At 35.8% G+C, this 20,776-nt stretch overlaps 1 protein-coding gene across 1 annotated transcript in view; it reads left to right on the forward strand.

Annotated features, from left to right (window-relative positions):
- Nucleotides 1-4,492: 4,492 nt before the first annotated feature.
- The window catches only part of LOC149807092 (dual specificity testis-specific protein kinase 2-like), a 122,500-nt gene continuing 106,216 nt past the window's right edge, over nt 4,493-20,776 (forward strand). Inside the window, exon 1 of the mRNA XM_089961834.1 lies at nt 4,493-5,041. Within this exon, the coding sequence (XP_089817960.1) occupies nt 4,757-5,041 (285 nt within the window). The 5' untranslated portion in view covers nt 4,493-4,756. The remainder of the gene's footprint in view (nt 5,042-20,776) is intronic.

Genomic DNA, 20,776 nt, shown 5'->3' on the forward strand with positions numbered 1-20,776 from the left:
ATTAGAGGAACTCTCGGTAAGTTAGAGGCTTCGGTTTGACGTTATTTACCTTATTTATTTTTTCCGTTTTCGTTGGAATCTTTATTTTTCAAAAATGGACCTTCCATCAAGTGGTCTGTTCACCCTCTCTGCTGCTACTGGCATACTGGTCAGGTACCATCGCCAGCCACCACATATGCAACCGCTGTGGAGGTGGCCATCGGTCCGACAAGCTTCGACGCATAGAGCTGAAGGCCAGAGGACACTGAAGAAAGGTCCTTAGCGAGCTGCATAGTAAAACTCATCCTAGTCTCACGTTTTCCAAAGCGACAAACGTCAATATTAAAGTAGTGCTGTAGCAAGAGCATATTCCCACCTAACCATTGACGATCGTAATCACATTTAGCAAAAGGCTAGGTACCATAGCATAGATTTCAAGACACCAAGGTAGCCATAGCTGGTTGACCTCGGTCAGCAACAACCCGTGATAATTTTTCATCTTGAGAAAGGCTGTGTATCACAGACCGGATAGTCCAGGTACACACTAGCGATCAACATGCCTAGAATAGAGAGAATGAACGCCTTGCTAAAGGAGGGACGTATCACCGAGAGCGAATACGGCGATATTCTGTAGGGCAGTACTGGCCGACAACTCCGGCTCCAGGCATCAAAACCTACATCTGATTCTAAGGCAGAATCCTGTATGGGATCCAAGGCAGCAGGCCTTGCCATCTATATCTGACGAACGACGAGCTACTAGGAAAGCTTCCGCGTCAGAAACGATGATCCCCCTCACGAAATTTTCTTCAGGACAATCTTCGCGAATATAGGTTCATTCTCCAACTATCATACAAGAGAAAAGTCGTGACGGAAAAGACAAAATTTTGGTCGACTAATACTATCCGGTCATTCACTTGAAGCCGATCTATCTAAACTACGCAAAACCATGTCCCCGGTGTGACAGACATTCGAAAACAGGAGATCGAAATGAAGGGTGTCAATTTAAACCTTAGCGTAAAGGCCATTACAGAAAAGATTATGGAGAGCAAATGTTACTCCGTTGGCAGATGACTTCGCGGAACGAGTCTCCAAGGACAGAGCTAATATCGAGGAGCGATTAAAAAGGGTTATGAACCAATGTTGAGGCTGACGGTTAGTAAGGTTTGAATAGGTAAAGCTATACATTTCGCACGCCCAAACGGATTTATAAAAGAGCAGTCATAGATGCGGAAAACAGGGACACCCAATGGTTTGGATGGGCCGTTCGATCAACCCATTATTCTACGAATCGCGATCACGCAGAGCTTTCCGTAAATACAGTAGCTTAACTTCCAGCTGAATGCGTCCGACATTAAACAAACAAATTAAAACCTTAACCATACCATCGCATACAGCATCTTTGGATGGGATTACGCAGCTTACTCATGAACAACAAAATCGGGTTATACTACCGGACAAAGACGAGCCTATTCCGCAGTAAACCAAAACATTATCGCGACCGGTAACGATCAGACACGATGATCACGCAAAAACGATTAGGTAGGCTAATAAAGAGTTGCATGAGTCCTTCGCTTATATTTTTGCTTTCCCACCGACCATGGCGTCTGCGTTGGAATCAACACCCCAAATAGGGACGAATCTGGCCAGGAGATACCGCACTGTCGTAGGCGTGGCTATGGGTACGCACCTTGCCGAGCGTTTCCTCTTCAGTATGGTGGCGCTCTACAGTTTCGTATTTTGCATTTAGAATTTTAAAGAAAAAGAATTTCTACGGGTTTCTTTAGTGGTTATATTGGCTATTTAAAAAAGATCTTATATATCTTATGTATTGTTCCAAGAATCTTTAATTCTCTTTATTTTGGTGTATAATTGATGGGTGTAGTATGTGTTATAGAGTATACAGCTTGGCCTTACTCCAGATGTGCATCTTAAAAAAAAAAATGATAGATCCAGTTAGTCAATTTCACTTCATTGACTTCAGAGGTAAATTGTATTTTTTTTTAAAAAGAGCCAATAAGTTTTTTTTTTTGTTACATTTTGTATATTTTGTAATTCATCCATTGCACTTTCACAAGCTGGTATTGTCTAGTTGGGCAAAATTAATTTTCCATATTTCAATAGGTGCTATATATGGTACTTCAGACTAATTCAGGGTGATTTTTTTTAGCAACAGTGAGCAGTCATTTTAGTTAGCAGTGTGCTTACATAATGTACAATTTCCATAAGTACAATATCCAAAGAAATGTCATCCACATTACATCAAATTAGCATAGAGGTATGCCAACATTCTCCCCACTGTGCATGTTTCAAATGCAAACAACTTCACCTTACATACGTCGCTCTCTGAAAAGTACATAATAATTGGTGAGCGCCCCCTATGGAGATCCACCAGATCCGCAGCACGTAAGGCAGGGTCGTGTTCAATGTTCCAGTCATACTCCGCAGCGACAAACGTATCCAAGTAGTAATAATTTAAATTGTACAAATGGACACGCTCCATCTACCTCTCACTGCCATTTTTTTAAAAATCATTTAAATGGCAAATGGTGGCACAGTATTACAATTTTCATACAGAAACAGCATCGTTTCATGTGCTTCGACAACATGCTATTTTAAGGCCATTGTTTTAATGACGTCTTAGACTGACTTTTTTAGACAACAATCCCCGAAGCATTTAATGTAACGGGAACATCTGTAAGACACCTTGAAGACATTTTGTTGTATACGGTACATCACGTACATTCTGAAAGAACATATTTGTGTTCGATCCTCCACTCTTATATTGTATCACTACCATCTGTGGACCGCACATGGATTTATATTATGTTGCATAGGACTTCCACAAATTGTAGTAAAGTTTTTAAGATATATCTGCAACTGCCAACGTCGCAAGAAAATTGACATGTTATCTCGGCTCGATTCCTGCAAGCAAGACGGTTTCAAAGTAGTTTTTACCTTTAACTTTAATGATTTTGATGTTCCGAGGGTCTGAGAGTCAGAACTATAAATAGACATGAATTTTGTATTCAAATTTTAACAGGTAGTACGAGCGTTTCCAGGGGAAATAATTCAACCAATCTTATGTTATGATCGTCATGGGCGGTAATAAATGCAGGCTTGCCTTCTTCGCGAAGATGCATAATGCATAATACGTTTCTGAAATTATAAAATAATTAACTGATAGAATGTGTAAAAACACGTCTGAAACATATATATCATATTCTATTTACAACTTTTGTTTTCATTTTTGTTACGTCTTCCAAAAATTAAAATTCGTAGTGATTGATAATCTCAAAGTAGATTACAACTTTTATAAGACTGATACCAATCTCTTTCCAGACCAAAGTCCTCCCATTAAATAATGCAGTAACTATGCCCTTTCTTTTCATGAGCTGGAACCAGCTACTTCCATTTCAGATAATTACTGAGTTTGATTTATGCTGGAATTAATGGCATGATAACTTTGAACTGAGACATAGGACTTACCCTCAATACTCGCTTGTAAGTCTAGTCAGACTGCAAAGATACCAATCTGCCTTAGCATACTGCTCCCTTAGATCAGGTTCTGTCTCTTATGTTCTGCTGATTGCTCCTGGCAAAGTGCACCGATCCAGATCTGCATGCATACAAAAATGAATAAAAAAGACATATAGATTTACTAATTTAAATATTTGTACCCAACTAGGATAGCAGTTGACAACTGTTGGTTATTTATTTTCCCTCCAAATAAGAGATTGCTTAGCACGATCATAGATTAACGGCTAGCATTACGTATCCCTCTATTTCAAGCAATATTTACACAGAGCAATAAGGTTTTAATGCAGGACCTTGATTGAAATAACGAATTTAACACGGTAGGATCATGCGCAAATCCTTACTCTTCGATTAAGACAATATATCCGAAACTCTGAGGAAAATTTCGCAAACTCCGTAGAATCACTCTAAATAATTTGGGCAAAACAATGTAAAACGCTCGTACAGGAGTCAAAACTAAATGAATTATGACACAATTTTATACACATATATGGCACAAAGAGGTTAACTTGTGCGAATTCATATATTGCCTCGCAAATATAATTGTTAGAATTTAGACCTTCTATGTATTGAGATTATAGAATCATGTTTGACGTAATGACAATAACTAAATTTAATATAAAATGTGAGCATTGACATAGAAATATGTTCTAAATGTATGCTTATGATGGTTAACATGAATTTTACTTTTCATGCATATGCCGTATTACTTAACCTGACAACAAATTCCAGTGTATGTGTAATATGTTAACAAAATACTTTATGTAGATATAGACTAGAAACAATATATATTTTAGAGAAGTTTATTACACATTTAGTATACTATGTAAAAAATTTTACACTACCCAACGGACCCCCCCCCCCCCATTTTTAACAGTGTTGTAAATCTTTCCGGAACAAAGCGGTTAATGTAGCTCACGAGTTTTCCATTACCCATAAAGCATCAAGAGGAAGTTTACAAATGCGGGAGCTATATGAGCAAAAGTAGGGTAACCGCTGAACTGTCACTGGTGATTTGATTATTACAAGGAGATAATGCAGGAAGCTGGCTTTGGCGAATGACGACAAACACTTTAACGGGATTTCCAATCATTTATAGTGTCATATTCGTTGTGGATTGATCGGAATGTAGATTGCAAACGATATGATTGTAGATTTTGGCGGGGAAAGTAAATTTCTTCGTGTATTTTTTGAAAGTGAATTTTATTTTTTTTGTGTACAGAAATGATTTGGAGATGTAGTTATGGATAGAATGACAAAGCAGACGGAAATCATGCCTGTCCCTCTGCTTGGAAAGCTTAAACGCTCGCAGACCATAGACACTGACTCTGTGAGACGTGAAACATCCCCGATTGCCAATGGCATTGACAATGATTGCAAACATGAAGAGGAACCTGAGGGTCAGAATCACAGACGCACCCCGGGACCGTCATGCTGGGCTTTAAAACACGCTGTATTAGCATTGACAAGGTTGGACGATTTTATTTGTGAGAAAATCGGTGCTGGATTCTTTGCAGAGGTTTTTAAGGTATGGACGTGTGGAAACCTTTAAGGTAGAAATAGTCTGAACACAAACTTTTTTTTTTGTATTATATGGTTACTTGACTGTTATTTGTTTAGAGTCTTGACGGCTGCCTGTATGTTGACTTTTTGAGGGATTCGTGACTGGCAGAGTTAGACCGTTTCGTTTACCATCATTTTCTACTTATTATAAGTTCTGCAAACTTTTCTACGTATGTGTCATTTGTTTATTATTCAGTAGTAAAAGTCACAGGTCATTTATGCATTTTAGTAATGGCTGTCACTGTTTATAATTTTATTCAGCATACCTTTAAATGGCAATTACTCACTTTATTTAAACCCTCATAATCCATGTTTCTTTAGAAGGTCATTATTTACATGCCCCAAGAAGTACTTACGGCATGAATGTTAAAGTACCTTTCCACTATTGTAAAAGACGATAGCTGTTGATAATTTTCATCTGGAAGTTTATTGATGACAGTTAAGGTGCATCACATTGAATAACCAGGATTAAATAAACAAAGGTTAAACAAAATTATTTTAAAACAACTTATATTTCATTTATGCTGAGTAAATGTGCTGACATGAGCTGTATGAATTTTACTATATGTCACAAGGTGGTGAGAGATAAGAGATCCCCCTCCTCTTATGGTTTTTGGTTATTGTTATCAAGGAGATGATCAACCATGGTGTTATTACCCAGATCGAGTAATGCTAAAGTAAAATATGAAATTATGGATGGAATAATGAGAGATTTGAGCAGAAATATAGAATAGAACAACATGATCTTCCTTATGTAAAATATTACAATACAATCAGTTACATAAAGTGAAATCAAACATGACATTTGAATGATTCCCTTTCTCTTAGAATTAGACTTACAAAATTTATGTAAAATTTTAATTACCATTTTGATATACTGACAACAAATTTCATCATATAATCGAGTGTCTGATTGAACTCCATTGTGGGCTTGTCAGCATTACTTCTAGTTTCTGGTCTTTTCCAAATTACTGTTGGTGATAGACTGGCATTTTTTGTGTGTATTTCTTTTCCTTCTTTCTCCTCTAGCCTCTTGGTTGCAGACTGCTCTTTCCACTGTGGAGTCAGGTATGGATCTATTTTCCCTTGTGCCTTCCAGAGCCCTCGCTTGTTTATCATCAGAATTATTTCTCTCTCTTCTCTGGCTCTGGGTTTCTCAAAATTTCTGCCTCACCCCCGACCCTTAGATGATTTATCTAAGATGAGGACTTATTTAACAGTTTTCCTCAGAGACCATCAGACTTTCCTCTTGGCAGAAAAACTTGGACTGATTAATTTTTTGTGAAGTTAGTTTCTTACGAGTCCAAATTCCATCTGTAAATCCTCCCCCCCCCAAACAATTGCTTTCTTAAACCTATAAAATTTTAACACTCCTGTTGAAGTTAGAATAATCCTCCTTTCTAAATAACTATTGTGGAAACTAGCACCTGTTTCAATTGACCAAAGACTTCCCCAAATTTTTCCCTGGTTTGTCTCAACTCTTGTCATTTACTGCTTTTGCATTAACATTGCAATCTGTCTTTAACCATTAAACAACTTAATCCTAATTAAAATTCAGTTCATGCCCCAACCAGTAGATTCCATCCCTTGAAGTCAACAATTTATTGTGTTACTAGACCATACATCAGACTTAATGGTTATGTGTCATGATGACCATGACAGAATGCTCTACAAAATTATATTCTGCAAAGGTTTGCACCATTACGCTATAACAGGTCATTTTATTGTCATTTTCAATCCACTTTCTCATCCTAAAGTTGATAATCATATTAGAATACCTGTAATAAGATCCTGTCAAAGATTTTGGCTGCCATTTTTCAGTACATTTGTTGCTTCATATTGAAAGGGTAAGCTACTATAACCTGAATTAAAAGAAAAAAATGTAAGATACACTCTACATGTGACACAGAGGAAGTTATGGCAAAGTAGTATATTTTAAACAAAACGTTCACAGAAATAATGATAATTGCTAACTTTTAGAATACTTAAGGAACAGTTTCATTCTTTGATTTGCTTATGCAGATATTCACATTTTTTTTTACAGGTAAAAGTAGTTTGTTAAATGATTTTGGTAGAAATTTAGAATGGCATGCATTTACATGTACCATAATTCAAGGAGGATTATTGACATTTTGGCGATTAAGAAATAGCCCATACATAATATACTAAGGCAAGTACAATCTACATACCTCATGAAATTGCTGCTAGATGAAGGCAAACAGCTTGAATTGGCTGGGTGGTCTGTCATTCAGGTATCACCAGAAGGTGAAAATGTAAACAGACATCAAGACTCTGAGCAAATAATAATAACCTTGTATTATAGAAAAACATTGCCTCTCAGCAGGAATCCTTCATTATCAGAGATCCAGTTTGTCTTGTTATAAGCAGTATTATTAAAAAGCATAAAGGTGATACTTATTTTATTGAGTTTGATTGGAATGGATTCACTAGTTTGAAGTCACCCAGAGCAACCATCTGAGTGGTAGTCCTGATGATTACAGTGATGAGGATAAACTGTTTATTTAGTCACCATGACCTTTTGTGTCTGTTTTCTTAAGTCTAGCTTTTTAGCAGATGGGCCATGGCTGGCGAAAATTTGAAAAGGGGGAAGCATCCAGGGGGGATGTTCACGTGTCAAAGGGACACATCACAGTGAGATAGGGTGTGTCCTTTGAGAATTTCAGGTGTATGATGCTAAGGTCCCTGAGAGCCCTCATTCAGCAATTAGTACTAGTATTAGTAGAAATATTATTATCTTGGATTCCTATAATTTCTATTTTGGTCAGTAGAGCAGTATTTCTTTGAATTAACTTTCATTTATTAATGGATTGTATAAGATTTGTTGACCAGATCCTCTAATTACCTAATAAATAACATTTGGTTTTCAAATCTATTTTTAAGAAAATAAACGGTGTTTCTAAACTGATAATACAAAGCAAAGCTCATCAATGTAAACCCACTAATCACACACTTCATTGATCCTTTAATGTCAAGTTAATTGTGTCAGCATCAAATTTCATGGCTTCAGAAGTGAAAGTTAAAATTCTTTAAGAGACTACTCCAGTGGCCTAGTGGTTAGAGCATCTGCCTCAGATGTGGGAGGTTGTGGGTTTAAACCTAAGACTTATAAAACGGGTAATAACAGCTGCCTCGCTAGGCACTAAGCATTAAGAGGTTAGTGTTAGGACTAATCTGCCTGGCGTCCGGACAATGCAAGTGGGTGGGAGATGATGCTACATGTCTATGTCATGATGCCCCAGTGCTAGACATCACCATAAACTGCCACACTGTAGACATTGTAGTGATATGGCTGAAAAATTATTAAAGCTAAGTTAAAAATACAAATCACACACAAAATTCTTCAAGTGTCTGTCTTGTGATGTCTGATTTTGCATTCATATTTTGAGACTAAACTGTTGGAAGGTGAAAATCAAAATACAGGGTCTTAGCAAGCTATAGTCAGTTTTCTTTGCGGAAAAGAAATAAAGCCTGTTTTATTTTCATTTAAATATGTAGAAATGATTATATACCAGTAATACTGAGCACCTCGACTAGTGTTTGGTGGTTACGAGGGTATTGCTAGAGAATTGATGGTGATTTAGTGTCAATACCCTACATGTTCCCAACATTGCAATGTGCTGATACCATATGAGGGAATACATGTATACTGTTGTCTGCCAGATTTATTGAATGATCACTGCTTACTTTCATATTTATATGTGATCGGCCATCTTTTTCCCCAATGCCACCAGGGTTTCGACACTAACACAAGGCCACCAGAGTTTCAGAATATGGGTGGTCTGTTGGGCTTGTTTTTTTAAATTGTGGATATCAAAAATATATCTATCCCATGTTATGGGATTCTATAAATCTTTTAAGTACAGTATAAACATGTCAGACATGTCAAAAATCTAAAGTGAAACAAAGTTAAAATAAAACATAGATCATGCTTACACCATTTATTCCAAATTGCCATCATTTGGGCACTTACAGTTAATTGTCATTTGGGCACTTCTTTGTTAATCTTATAAGAGCAAGAAGCATTTGGGCGATTGACTTTTTATGTGTTTCGCGTGTTGGAATTTTTTAAATGTCTCTCCATATCCCAGAAAGTACAAAGAGTAAAAGACAATAAACTTGAAATACAAGGTGCATAGGATAAAACCAAAAGAGAATTACTGGTATATGAAAATTCCAAGATATCTGGAAGCAGGAATTTCCAAGGCTAACCCACCACAAGGAGAAGGAAGAGATGACATGTTCAGTTTGGTCAGCGTATGATACGATTGAGAACATTTGTAGTTGGCTGCAGAAACTGTAAAAATGGTAGTCAAAACCCATGACTCGTCAGAGAGCCACAAAAGGAATGGCTTAAGAGAGAAAGCCATGAAGGCAGCCTCTGGCTCTTCTGAAGGCTATAAATCTGTTATGTTGCTGAATAAGACAGCCGTTAAAAAAACTATGTGTCATGTTTAGAAACGCTCATTTTGTCACAAAACATTGACGCCCATATACTATGTGAGGGGGCCCCGAGTGGCCGAGTGGTCTAAAGCACTCTCCGTTTTGGATCACTGCCATCTCACCTCTGTCTGCGTGGGTTCGAGTCTCGGATTCAGCCAATGTGGGTATGTGAGAAAGCTTGCCAGTAGCTTCTCATGGGTCGGTGGTTCTTTCCGTGGTTTTCCCGGGTTCTTCCTCCACCATTAATACTGGCCGCCATGTATAGCCTATCGTGTGCTGAAAAATGGCGTTAAACCCTACAACAACAACATACTATGTGAAATTATGTGAGTTGGACAAGATTTGGAAATAGGTAGTACCTACCTGACAAATATTGTTAGAAATTGATCAGGGCTATTGCCTATACTGGTAGAATCAGAACAGGACCATATCATTTCCTCCAGTCAGTTTTTAGTGAATGCTCCACTGATAATCTGACAAAGAGGCAGAATTTCTATACGTTATTTCGAGTGCAAGGTAATTGCTATTAATTTTCATTTTATACTATTGAATTTAAACTATTAAACAAGAAATTTAAATTTAGATCTGTTCCATTTATAATTTTGTAAACTCTTAAACAATCAATTTAACTTTAGATTCATTAAAGATCAGTTTTGATGGCTCATGTGATCATATTTGTATCCCTTCAAACTCGTTAACATGATTTTGCACCTATATAGGGACAATTAAGTGATTGCTTTAAGCTATTTGAACATTTATTTATTACATTCATTATTTGTCACAAATCTGAGACATTTTGTTGGCAGGACATTAAGTGAAGATACTATTTAATTAGTGGTTCTTGTTTGAAATGCGTGCCATTTCTAATGAAGATTCTTGGACAAATTGACATGTAAATTTGGCCTAATTCTCTTCACTGTTAAAGGAAAACTAAAACTTGACAGTCCAGACTAAATTTACCTGCAAAGATTGTTAATATACAGTGTACTTGAAACTGCTTGAATGTCAACTAGATGGTCATGCTAGGGGGCGATTAGAGCAAAATGGTCACCATTGAGTCACTTTGCCTCAATGGCCCCAAACTCAAATTTCACTTTACATCGATTATTAGTTGTTATACAAGTTGTTATACAAGAGGACATCATGATACATAAAAGCAGTTTTATTTACGGTTTCATTTTATTCTTCACCAAATTGAATTAGAAAGTATACCTTTTCTCTCATTGTACCTCGTGTTGATAAATCTTTTTTTCAATTTTTTCTTCTTTTATTGTTCATGTACATGTTGACATGATGGATAAAGTAATTTTCAGTATGTACATTTTCATTGTACATGTATTTATTTTTCTGTTTCAAAAATCTTCATCTCCTGTAAAATGATGTGATTATTTCTGAATATTATAAATAATAATAACATGAATCAATACTGCTCCAACCCCAACATCACTTGCATCAACAGACAGTTTAAATGAATGGCTGAAATTTGGAGCTGTAAGAACTGGCACACTTTTAAGTATGGCCTTTAACTTATCAAATGCCTCCTGACATTTTTCAGTCCAAAGTAACTTGTTTTTCTTGCTCAATAAATTGTCAGGGGTTCAGCAGTTATAGAAAAATTGGAACAAATTTTCCAATAGTATCCAGCCATACCTAAAAATCGCATCAGTTGCTTTTTACTAACAGGCACAGGGAATTCAGAGATAGCCTTGACCTTAGCATCTATAGGTTTAACTTGTCCATATCCCACGATATGTCCTAGAAATGTTACACTAGCATGGCAGAACTCACTTTTGGATAGATTAATTGTCAAACTTGCATCAGTGTGTTTATCAAAGAATTTCCAAATTGTCGCTACGTGTTCTTTCCAGGTGTCATTGTAGATGATATCATCAATGTATGCATCACAATTATCTAGATGAGAGGTAATCATATTCATTAAATGTTGAAAAGTACTTGGTAAACCCTTCATCCCAAACAGCATTACTTGATATTGATAAAGTCCATCTGAAGTCACCAATGCTGAAATTTCTTTTGCTCTTTCCGTCATGGGAATTTGCCAAAATCCTATTGGAAGGTCAGATTTGGTGACATATTTGGCATTTCCGATTTTATCAATGCAGTCATCAGTTCTGGTAATGGAAATTAATGTTTTAGTCATACTGTTCACCTTCCTATAATCAGTGCACATATGGAAAGTTTTATCTGGTTTTGAAGTATACATGGTGAACTCTAGTCAGTTTTACTGGGCTCTATGTAATCATTTTCCAGCAAATACAGAATTTCTTTTTTCAAGTATTATTGTTTGAGAGGGTTCATCCTGTATGGGTGTTGTTTCACAGGCTTGGAATTTACAATTTCAACATCATGGAAAATTGTGTTTGTTCTTGTAGGAACATCTGGAAGTACGGAAATTTTTTTGTTCCAGAGCATTCATAATTTCTGAATTCCAAAGATTTGTTCCTCCAAAATCAATAGAGTCCAATGATATCCCTTCACTTAAATCTTCACTGAGTGGGACAGGTACAACTAAATTGATTGCCGTTTTTAACCTGGCTATCTCTCTCAGTATACTGGTACTCGTTAAAATTATTTAAATCCCATGAGTACTATCATTATAATTTATCTCATTCATTTTCTTCTTAGCTTTTTAAGGGTTGTAATATGTAATATGAAGAAAATTTTGAAGAATGAGCAAGAGAGACAGAACTCTATTACCAGACTCAAAAGTTCTCTCCATTGTAGTTCTGTCAAACCATAATTTCACTTTTGACTTGAATTGCTGGATGCCAGATTCAAGCATAATTGGCTGGAAAATTCCAGACATAAAATTTGACCCTTGACCAGATTGGACAGATTTGGGAAGGCCAGACTGAGTTAAAAAAAATCTTCATCAAAGCTTTTACTATGGTTTTAGTTTTAATATTCTTCAAAGGAATTGCCTCTGGGAACCTTGTTGATGCACAATTATGGTCAACAAGTATTGGTTACCTGACTTAGTCTTGGGTAAGGGACCAACATAATCTACCATTATTCTGCTACAAGGTTCATCAAATGCAGGAATAGGTTGCAGATGAGCCTTAGGTATCTTCTGATTGGATTTTCCTACCATTTACAAGTATGACAAGATCTGCAGTATTTACAAACATCACTTTTAATTTTTGGCCAATAGATGTGATAAGTCTTAGTAATTCCTAAATGACCAGCCAAAGGAGTTTCATGGACCAGACTAAGTATTTCCTGTCTGTAAGATTTTTTAATTACAATTTGATAGTTCACTGACCACTCGTCACCAGCAGACACCTCGGGAGGTCTCCATTTTCTCATAAGAATTCCATTTTTGATGAAATAACAGACAGGTACTACATTAGTTTCAGTTACACTAGTGGCTCTTTGAAACAAACAGGAGATCTCAGGATCTTTTTCCTGTTCGATGACAAGTGATTGCTGTTTGTCACCCTGATTAGAATAAAGAGAATGAGAAGGTAAAAGAGCATCACTGTGATCCAAACAAGGAGTGAAAATGACCTCATCAAAAGCCTGACTAATGCATGTGTCAGCTAAAGGAATACTTTCCTGATCAACATCATTCTCAAGAGCTTTCTTTGTCATAGCTCTAGTAACTGCACAAGCTGGGTATAAATCCGGGAATTCTTTTTCAATAGGATCAACTTTCTGATCCAAATAAGGCTTGTCAGTTACAAGTGGATTAACCACAACCTTATTTCCAGCTAGGTCATTGCCAAGTAATAAATGAATGCCCTCAACGGGAAAAGCACTGTTCCGACTGTCACTGGTCCTGAGACTAAGTCTGATGACAAATTTATACAATGGAGAGAAACATTAACAAAGCTGCACTCTACTTCCTGAATAAGAACACTTTCATTAGAAGAAGACTTCTCAGAAAAAGGCAACGTACCTGATAATAAAAGACTCTGAGAAGCTCCTGTGTCCCTTAAAATTTTAATATGGATGGGATTGGCCAAATCACCCAAGAGTGATATAGAACCATTCGATATGTATGGTTCATAGTTCTCCATAATAAAATCAGACTGGGGTTTATTAGACCCAACAAATGTATTTTCAAGTCCTGATGAAATCCAAAATGGAAGCTGATGACATGCTTTGGTCAGCACTGTACTAATGTGTCAACAGTTCTTTGTTGAATCACAGAAAATAATATTCCAGTGTTTGAATTCTGTGTAAATGTTGATAGCTGTCCTTGTCCAAGAAGTAATTTAGAGCACAAGTATTTCCAGGGAAAAATAATCTCTTGGAATCCAAATAAATTGGTTCTGAATCAAGGTCAGGAACTAGGTCAGCATTAGATACAAAGTTTCTATTATTAGTTGTTTATGAAAAACAGGTCAGACAGAACTGAAATAAATTTCTGGACTTTGTCAATCAAAACTAGTAAATAAAATTACATTACAATAGCATGTAACAATTTAAAAAAAAAAACTAACAAACAAACAATTGAATTAAATCAAATATACATAACAATAGTCAGGCATAGGGTTGATTACATATGCTCAATTTCAATTATGATTACAAGCTGTTTGGCACTGTTGATTACGATTACGATTGCAATTTATTTGGAAACCATGAATATGATTTTAAGATTATAATTGCTTTTAACTCTATGTAAATGTTTATTGACAATTATATTGTATTATTGGCCACCTAAAATTACCCATTCCTTATTGTAATAGTCAACATTCATGGTCTTTTGTTTATGGAAACTTTTATTATTATTATTATTATTATTATTATTATTACAATTATTAAGAATATAATTAATGATATTTTGGTTGTTGTTATCATTTGTAATCATGATTACTCAATATGATTACACTGTTAGTGAAGGATGATTATGATTACAGAGCTTCAGAAATCAATGATTACAATAACAGCTCACTCTGTAATCAATTACAATTGTTTCTGATTAGTTATAATCTGCCCCATACCTGGAAATAGTATTATTTATCCCATGTAAATGTACACACTCAGTATCTCAATATGCAGTATGTAATTATTGTGTATTTAAGTCAGGAAATACACCACTTCTGCATTTCTTCCTGGTTTTTTATGTTACCCTAAGAATTGGCTAGAGGAGAGCAGTTTCTGACAAACATCTTTGCAAAACGAGTTAATATCTTTACTGATCAACGTTTTGACATATGAGGCAGCCATGTATCTAATTTCTTCCATCTTACATAATCTGAAGACATAATTAAACTGGGCCTTGGATTTCCTCATCATATTACATAGAAGACCCAGTCTAGGTTTACCATGCCATAAGAATTCTCACACACTAGTAATTATTTACACATGAAAATCAGGATAGGGACACATTGACTCAGAAGTACTGAAATGTATTATATGAGCCTCTGTTTTGAAGGCATCAATTGATTAGGCATTAAATATGATTCTCTCCCCTCCCCATTGTGATCAAGGTCTGTTTGACTATCAAGAATCAATATCAATATCATTCCCATCTGTGGAATGCCAGCTAAATTTAGAGCATGGCCTAGCCATGGGTTACCAGAATTGAGGACAGAGAAAGTTCCTGTCATACTATACATTAAAAGAAAAAAATATGATTCATGTAAAGTGCAACTTTTCCAATAAAATTCTTGACTTTTTGAAAGTGTGAGTTGTGGTTCATTTGCTTGTGCTTTTCTAATATGTAATGATGTTCTGTGTCTGATGCTGTGACAAAACTATGCACCATGACAACAAAATAATGAAATAATTTAAAGGTACATGTATATTGCATGCATCTGTGTTTTGTGTTGTTTAATAAGTTGGGTAATTTCAACTTGTGTAGTCTTTCTTGCCATGTCAGAAATATGATTTTAATCACAATACAATATTGCTAGGAATAGTCATTATTGGTACTCTCAGTTTAATTCAGTTTTACTCCTACTTTATGGGCTGGGTCTCCAACATTTTTTCATGTTGAGAGTCCACGAAAATTCATATAACAACCGTGGTCATCATCATTAATTTCAACAAAGTCATTTCCTGTGGCCAATAAATACATACTAATTGCATTTTTATACTATCAGTCATTATCACCTTGAGTGACCTTGACATGAAATGTCAGATAATCTTTACTGTAATCAGATTAGATGAACCATATAAATTAGATCTTAGTAGACATGGATACTTAGACACATTTTAATCAATTGAGGGTTCATACTGATCATAGGTATGTGTGCTTTTCCTATTTCAATATTACATAATTTCTATCAGGCGCAAAGCAGCAAATGAGCCTGAGAGATTTGTGGAATGAATCTTGGAATAGGGCATGAGCTGATTAAAACCCATCTGGAACATTATTAGCTTTGTGCAGATGATTTTGTAACTTTCAAAGGAAAAATATAGCTGCACCCCAAGGAACACTAGGTTCAGAACTTTTGGATTTTGGTCCTAAACCTGCTGTGGAGAAGTTTGTTGAAGAAAATGTGAATTTAGTATGCTGTGATGTTTCAAGATGAAAAGAAAACAAGTGTTTGGAATTTGGTCATTTGTTTCTTCCTCCATTGGAAATTATTTGATGTGAAGTGGAATTAGGTTAATTAAACATATTATCATAATATAGAAAAGAAACCAATCTCTTCCTTGGTTCTTTCTAGATGGACACAGTATTAAATAATGGCAAAATAAAGGCATTAAGAATTGTTACATCTTTACAAGCAAGCACAATTATGATGGTTATCAACTGTCTTCATTTGTTTATTATAATATGAAATACTTCACACTAAAAAAGCATTAGCAATCTGATGACATATATTGGTGACACAAACAATACTACTATGCAATGTACTGCTATTTGAAATTTTACTAAAAGGGCTCAGGCCTGGAGAAAACATAGTTGGTACTGCCCTTTTAAACTTTACTGCACTAAAAGGACTTGGCAAGGAGAAAGCATAATCGGTACTGTCATTTTAAACTTTACTCAAATGGCTTACGTATAGTCAGTACTGCAAAATAACTTCGTGAAGTCAAGAAGGATAAAGGCTAAGGTTTCACATTGGCAAAGTGAGGGATCACTTCATAGTACCCAGATGTAAAAACTCAAACTGGTATCAAGCAAGGCCAGAATTTTGATTAGAAAATTATAACTTTTGTACATGTTTCACTGTTTGTAATTTATCAGTTTGGATAAAATTTCAGATTTAACTATTTCCAAAGAAACCTTTTGAAATTGTGCAGGATGCAACTGCTAATCTTAGAATATTTTTGCAGGGTTTGTGCTGATGCAGAAAAACCTGTCTCTAACTTAACTTTATCTAATGGGACACATATTTAAAAACTATGGTTGTCCCTCTGGCTCAGTTTTTGACAATTTTCTTTGATGTCTTTCAAGTAGAGGGTATCAATTATTGCAGCTTTAGGCACCTTATTTCGAAAGCTGATGAGTCCAGAGGACTAAACTTGTTAAATCTCTAGAAGCCATATTTCTGATCTGATTTGATCAAACTTGAATGCAGGCATATCTCCTCAAGATCTTGCATGTGTTTTATACAAAGAAAAATCAACACATCTTAATGAGGTGATTTTGCATATATTTTTTTTAGCTATTTTCAGGTTTTTCAGGAACCCCAGTATCCAGATCAAATATGTATGAAATTCTCAAAAGTCTGGCCTTTCAACCTGTAATATGTCCACATGACTCACCTAATTTTCCCCTTTTTATATTTTGATTAGCTGAAGGCTAGACTTGAGTAAATAGACATTAACCAGTGGGACTAATTAACATTTAATCCTAACTGCTGTAATTACTGGGCTGCATCTCTGAAATCTACTCTGACAAGACTTTAATTTTTTTATTATTTTCCAATTGAGAGTGTATGCATGCACCTGCAATTGTTTGGCAAATAAATGATGCCCTATTTTGTTGTCATGGCATTTTAATTAAATTGGTGGCAATGCTTATGTAAATAATATATGTATAATAAATGTAATCAATGCCTTCTCAGAGTTATGATCAATATTTTGTAATAATAATAATATTTTAACTGCTACTTAAGAAATTTTAATTTAGAATTCAGCATTACAGTATCATTAGACACTTTTTCAAAGAGTAGAAAGTGCATTGACTCATAAAAATAAGGCAGCAAAATCATATTTAGGAAAACAGACTCGAGATGAAAATGACACTAATGCTAATAAAAGACAAACAACTGATAAAGGTGAAAACACAAGTGAAGACAACAAAGAGAACTCGAAATGTATATTTTATGCTGACTGTATTGACCACAGTGATGGACATTGATAAAAATGGTGGCATCACAATGAACATGAGAAATTACAGACAGTTCTCTTCATTGACAAAAGTGGAATTGGATGGTACATTAAAATCAATTTGTCTTTTTAAGACTACTGAACTGCAGACTCATTTCACTTGAAATGGAAATACAATCTTGGCAGCTCTCAGCCTTTAACTGTCATTAATTTAACACAGGTCATTTAACTGTTGTTTAGGGTTGCCATGGTATGCAAAATGGACAGTCAATTCTGTATGATGCTGAGAATACCCTTGTATATGAAAAACTATGACTGTTAAGTAGCACAGTTCTGTACAATGAAACCATAAATAAATTAATCAGAATAATGGGGGAGCAACCTGTACTTGAAGACTTTGATAACCAGAACGCCACTCGTGTGTTTATTGTCAAAGAACAGGAACATGTAAAGAAACTAGCTCATTTAAACAGCTTGTTTCCAGATAGCAAAGTGCAGTATGATATAAAGTATTTTGGACAGTCTGCAGATGGTAAAGTGCAGTATGATATAAAGTATTTTGGACAGTCTGCAAATGGTAAAGTGCAGTATGATATAAAGTATTTTGGACAGTCTGCAAATGGTAAAGTGCATATGATATAAAGTATTTTGGACAGTCTGCAAATGGTAAAGTACAGTATGATATAAAGTATTTTGGATAGTTTGCAAATGGTAAAGTGCAGTATGATATAAAGTATTTTGGACAGTTCTCAGATGGTAAAGTGCAGTATGAAATAAAGTATTTTGGACAGTCTGCAGACGGTAAAGTGCAGTAGGATATAAAATATTTTGGACAGTCTGCAGACGGTAAAGTGCAGTATGATAAAGTATTTTGGACAGTCTGCGGATGGTAAAGTACAGTATGATATAAAGTATTTTGGACAATTACTGAAAACGTTTTTTCTCCAATGGGATCTTCTGATGATGAGAATTTAATCTGATATGTTATAAAGTATTATCATTTTTCATGTTCCTTTCTATCCATTTGAAAGTGAGTGACTTGCATGTTTATGCTAGGGACTGAGTTCCATGAGTTTAGGAGTCCAGAATATCTCACCCAGAAACTCGGATGAGAACCTTGGAGTTTGATCAGTCTTGGAATATTTGCTTATAAATGAGGATCTTGGATTTCAGTAATAAGTGAGTTTAACTCATATCGATGTGGTTCAGTCATATATTTGACTGGATATTTGAATATTTTAATGTTCCTGTTTGAAAAAAGAGAAAAACATAATAAGCACTGTAGCATGTAAGCTTTCACCACTTCACCCAGTTTTTTTCTTGAGTTGCAAGTTACCTTAAGTGTATGCTAATTATAGTACAGCTGTATTGCAGTTAAAGTAATGGTGGTGTATCCTCATTATGTTTACTTCCTGTATTTAAAGTATACAGGAAATCTTGTGATGCCGAGTCATACATTTTCAGGACATCCTTGTACATGTAATTTAATGATAACTTAAAGGGTCAAGTTTTATAAAGTAAAGTGTGCATGTGAAAAGTTTTCAGTTGTGCATGGTTGTGTACACAATGCTCTGTGTACTAAATCCATACTTCGTGCTCGTGTACACCAATCCATTATTTGTATGATGTTGTTGTAGGGTTTAATGCCATTTTTCAGCACAAGATAGGCTATACATAGTGGCCAGTATAACTGGTGGAGGTAGAACCCTTGAAAACCCTGAAAAGAACCACTGACCCACAAGAAGCTACTGGCAACACTGGACAACAAATTTTTACAAAAGTCATGTTACTGAAATAAAATTAGTCAATTCTTATCAATTTTTATGTGCTGAACACGAATATGACAGTCAAATTGCAAAATTGGCTCTAGTTTTTTTGTAATCTGCAAGAAATTAATGTTTACATAACGAAATGCATTCCAATAGTAAAAGGTCAACTGTAATAGCCTACCTATAAAAAATCAAGTCATTGACTACATCTTAGATTTCTTCGCCTGTCTCTTGTACAGCTGTTCGGGAGCATCTCTGAGGAGTGTCCAGCAGTAGTCAGCCAGCATTGTAGTGGACCATTTTCCCTGGTATCTTTGTTCCATTGTTGCGATATCTTGATGAAAACGTTCGCCGTGTTCATCACTAACAATACCAGTTGCTAGGAAAGAAATCCAAATGGGAATGAAGGAAGTGAATCTTTAGAGACATATTGCAGCCAAGTTTCTTATACTTCATCAACATGTCTTCTACTAGTTCCTTATAGTTTTCTGCCCTAACATTTCCGAGGAAGTTTGTAGAAACTAGGCGAAAAGCATTCCATGCTTGTTTCGCGTCACCTTCCAGCAAGTTGTTGAACCGGTCATCTTTGAAAAGCTCTCGAATCTGAGGACCCACAAAAACTCCCTCTTTAATCTTTGCTTCGCTGAGTCGAGGGAATTTTTCATGCAGGTATCGGAATGCTGGCAAAGTCCGGTCAATGGCTTTCACGAAGTTCTTCATCAAACCTAGTTTGATGTGAAGGGGTGGTAGCAAGATTTTCTGAGCCTCAACCAGAGCTGGGTGTTGGATATTCTTCTCTCCAATGGCTACATTCTGCCTGTGAGTCCATTCCTTCCTCATGTAGTGCATTTCCCTTGCTCGGCTATCCCACTCGCATAAGAAACACATGTATTTTGTATATCCTTGCTGCAGTCCCATTAAAAGGGCAACTACCTTCAAATCACCACAGAGGTGCCAGCTGTACTTGTTATACTCAATGGAATTCAGTAGCTGCCTTAAGTTATCGTATGTCTCTTTCATGTGGACAGCATACGCTACTGGAATAGACGGAAGAATGTTTCCATTGTGCAAAAGCACAGCCTTGAGACTCAGTTTCGAAGAGTCCACAAATAGTCTCCATTCTTGTGGGTCATGAGTGATTTTTAAAGCATTCATGAGGCCCTCAATATCGGAACAGAATATCAGATTACTTTCCTTTCTGAAGAAAGGCTCCAATTGCT

This window comes from Sinohyriopsis cumingii, chromosome 1 (assembly GCF_028554795.1).
Source record: "Sinohyriopsis cumingii isolate HCF-2022 chromosome 1, ASM2855479v2, whole genome shotgun sequence".
Taxonomy (NCBI): Eukaryota; Metazoa; Mollusca; class Bivalvia; order Unionida; family Unionidae; genus Sinohyriopsis; species Sinohyriopsis cumingii.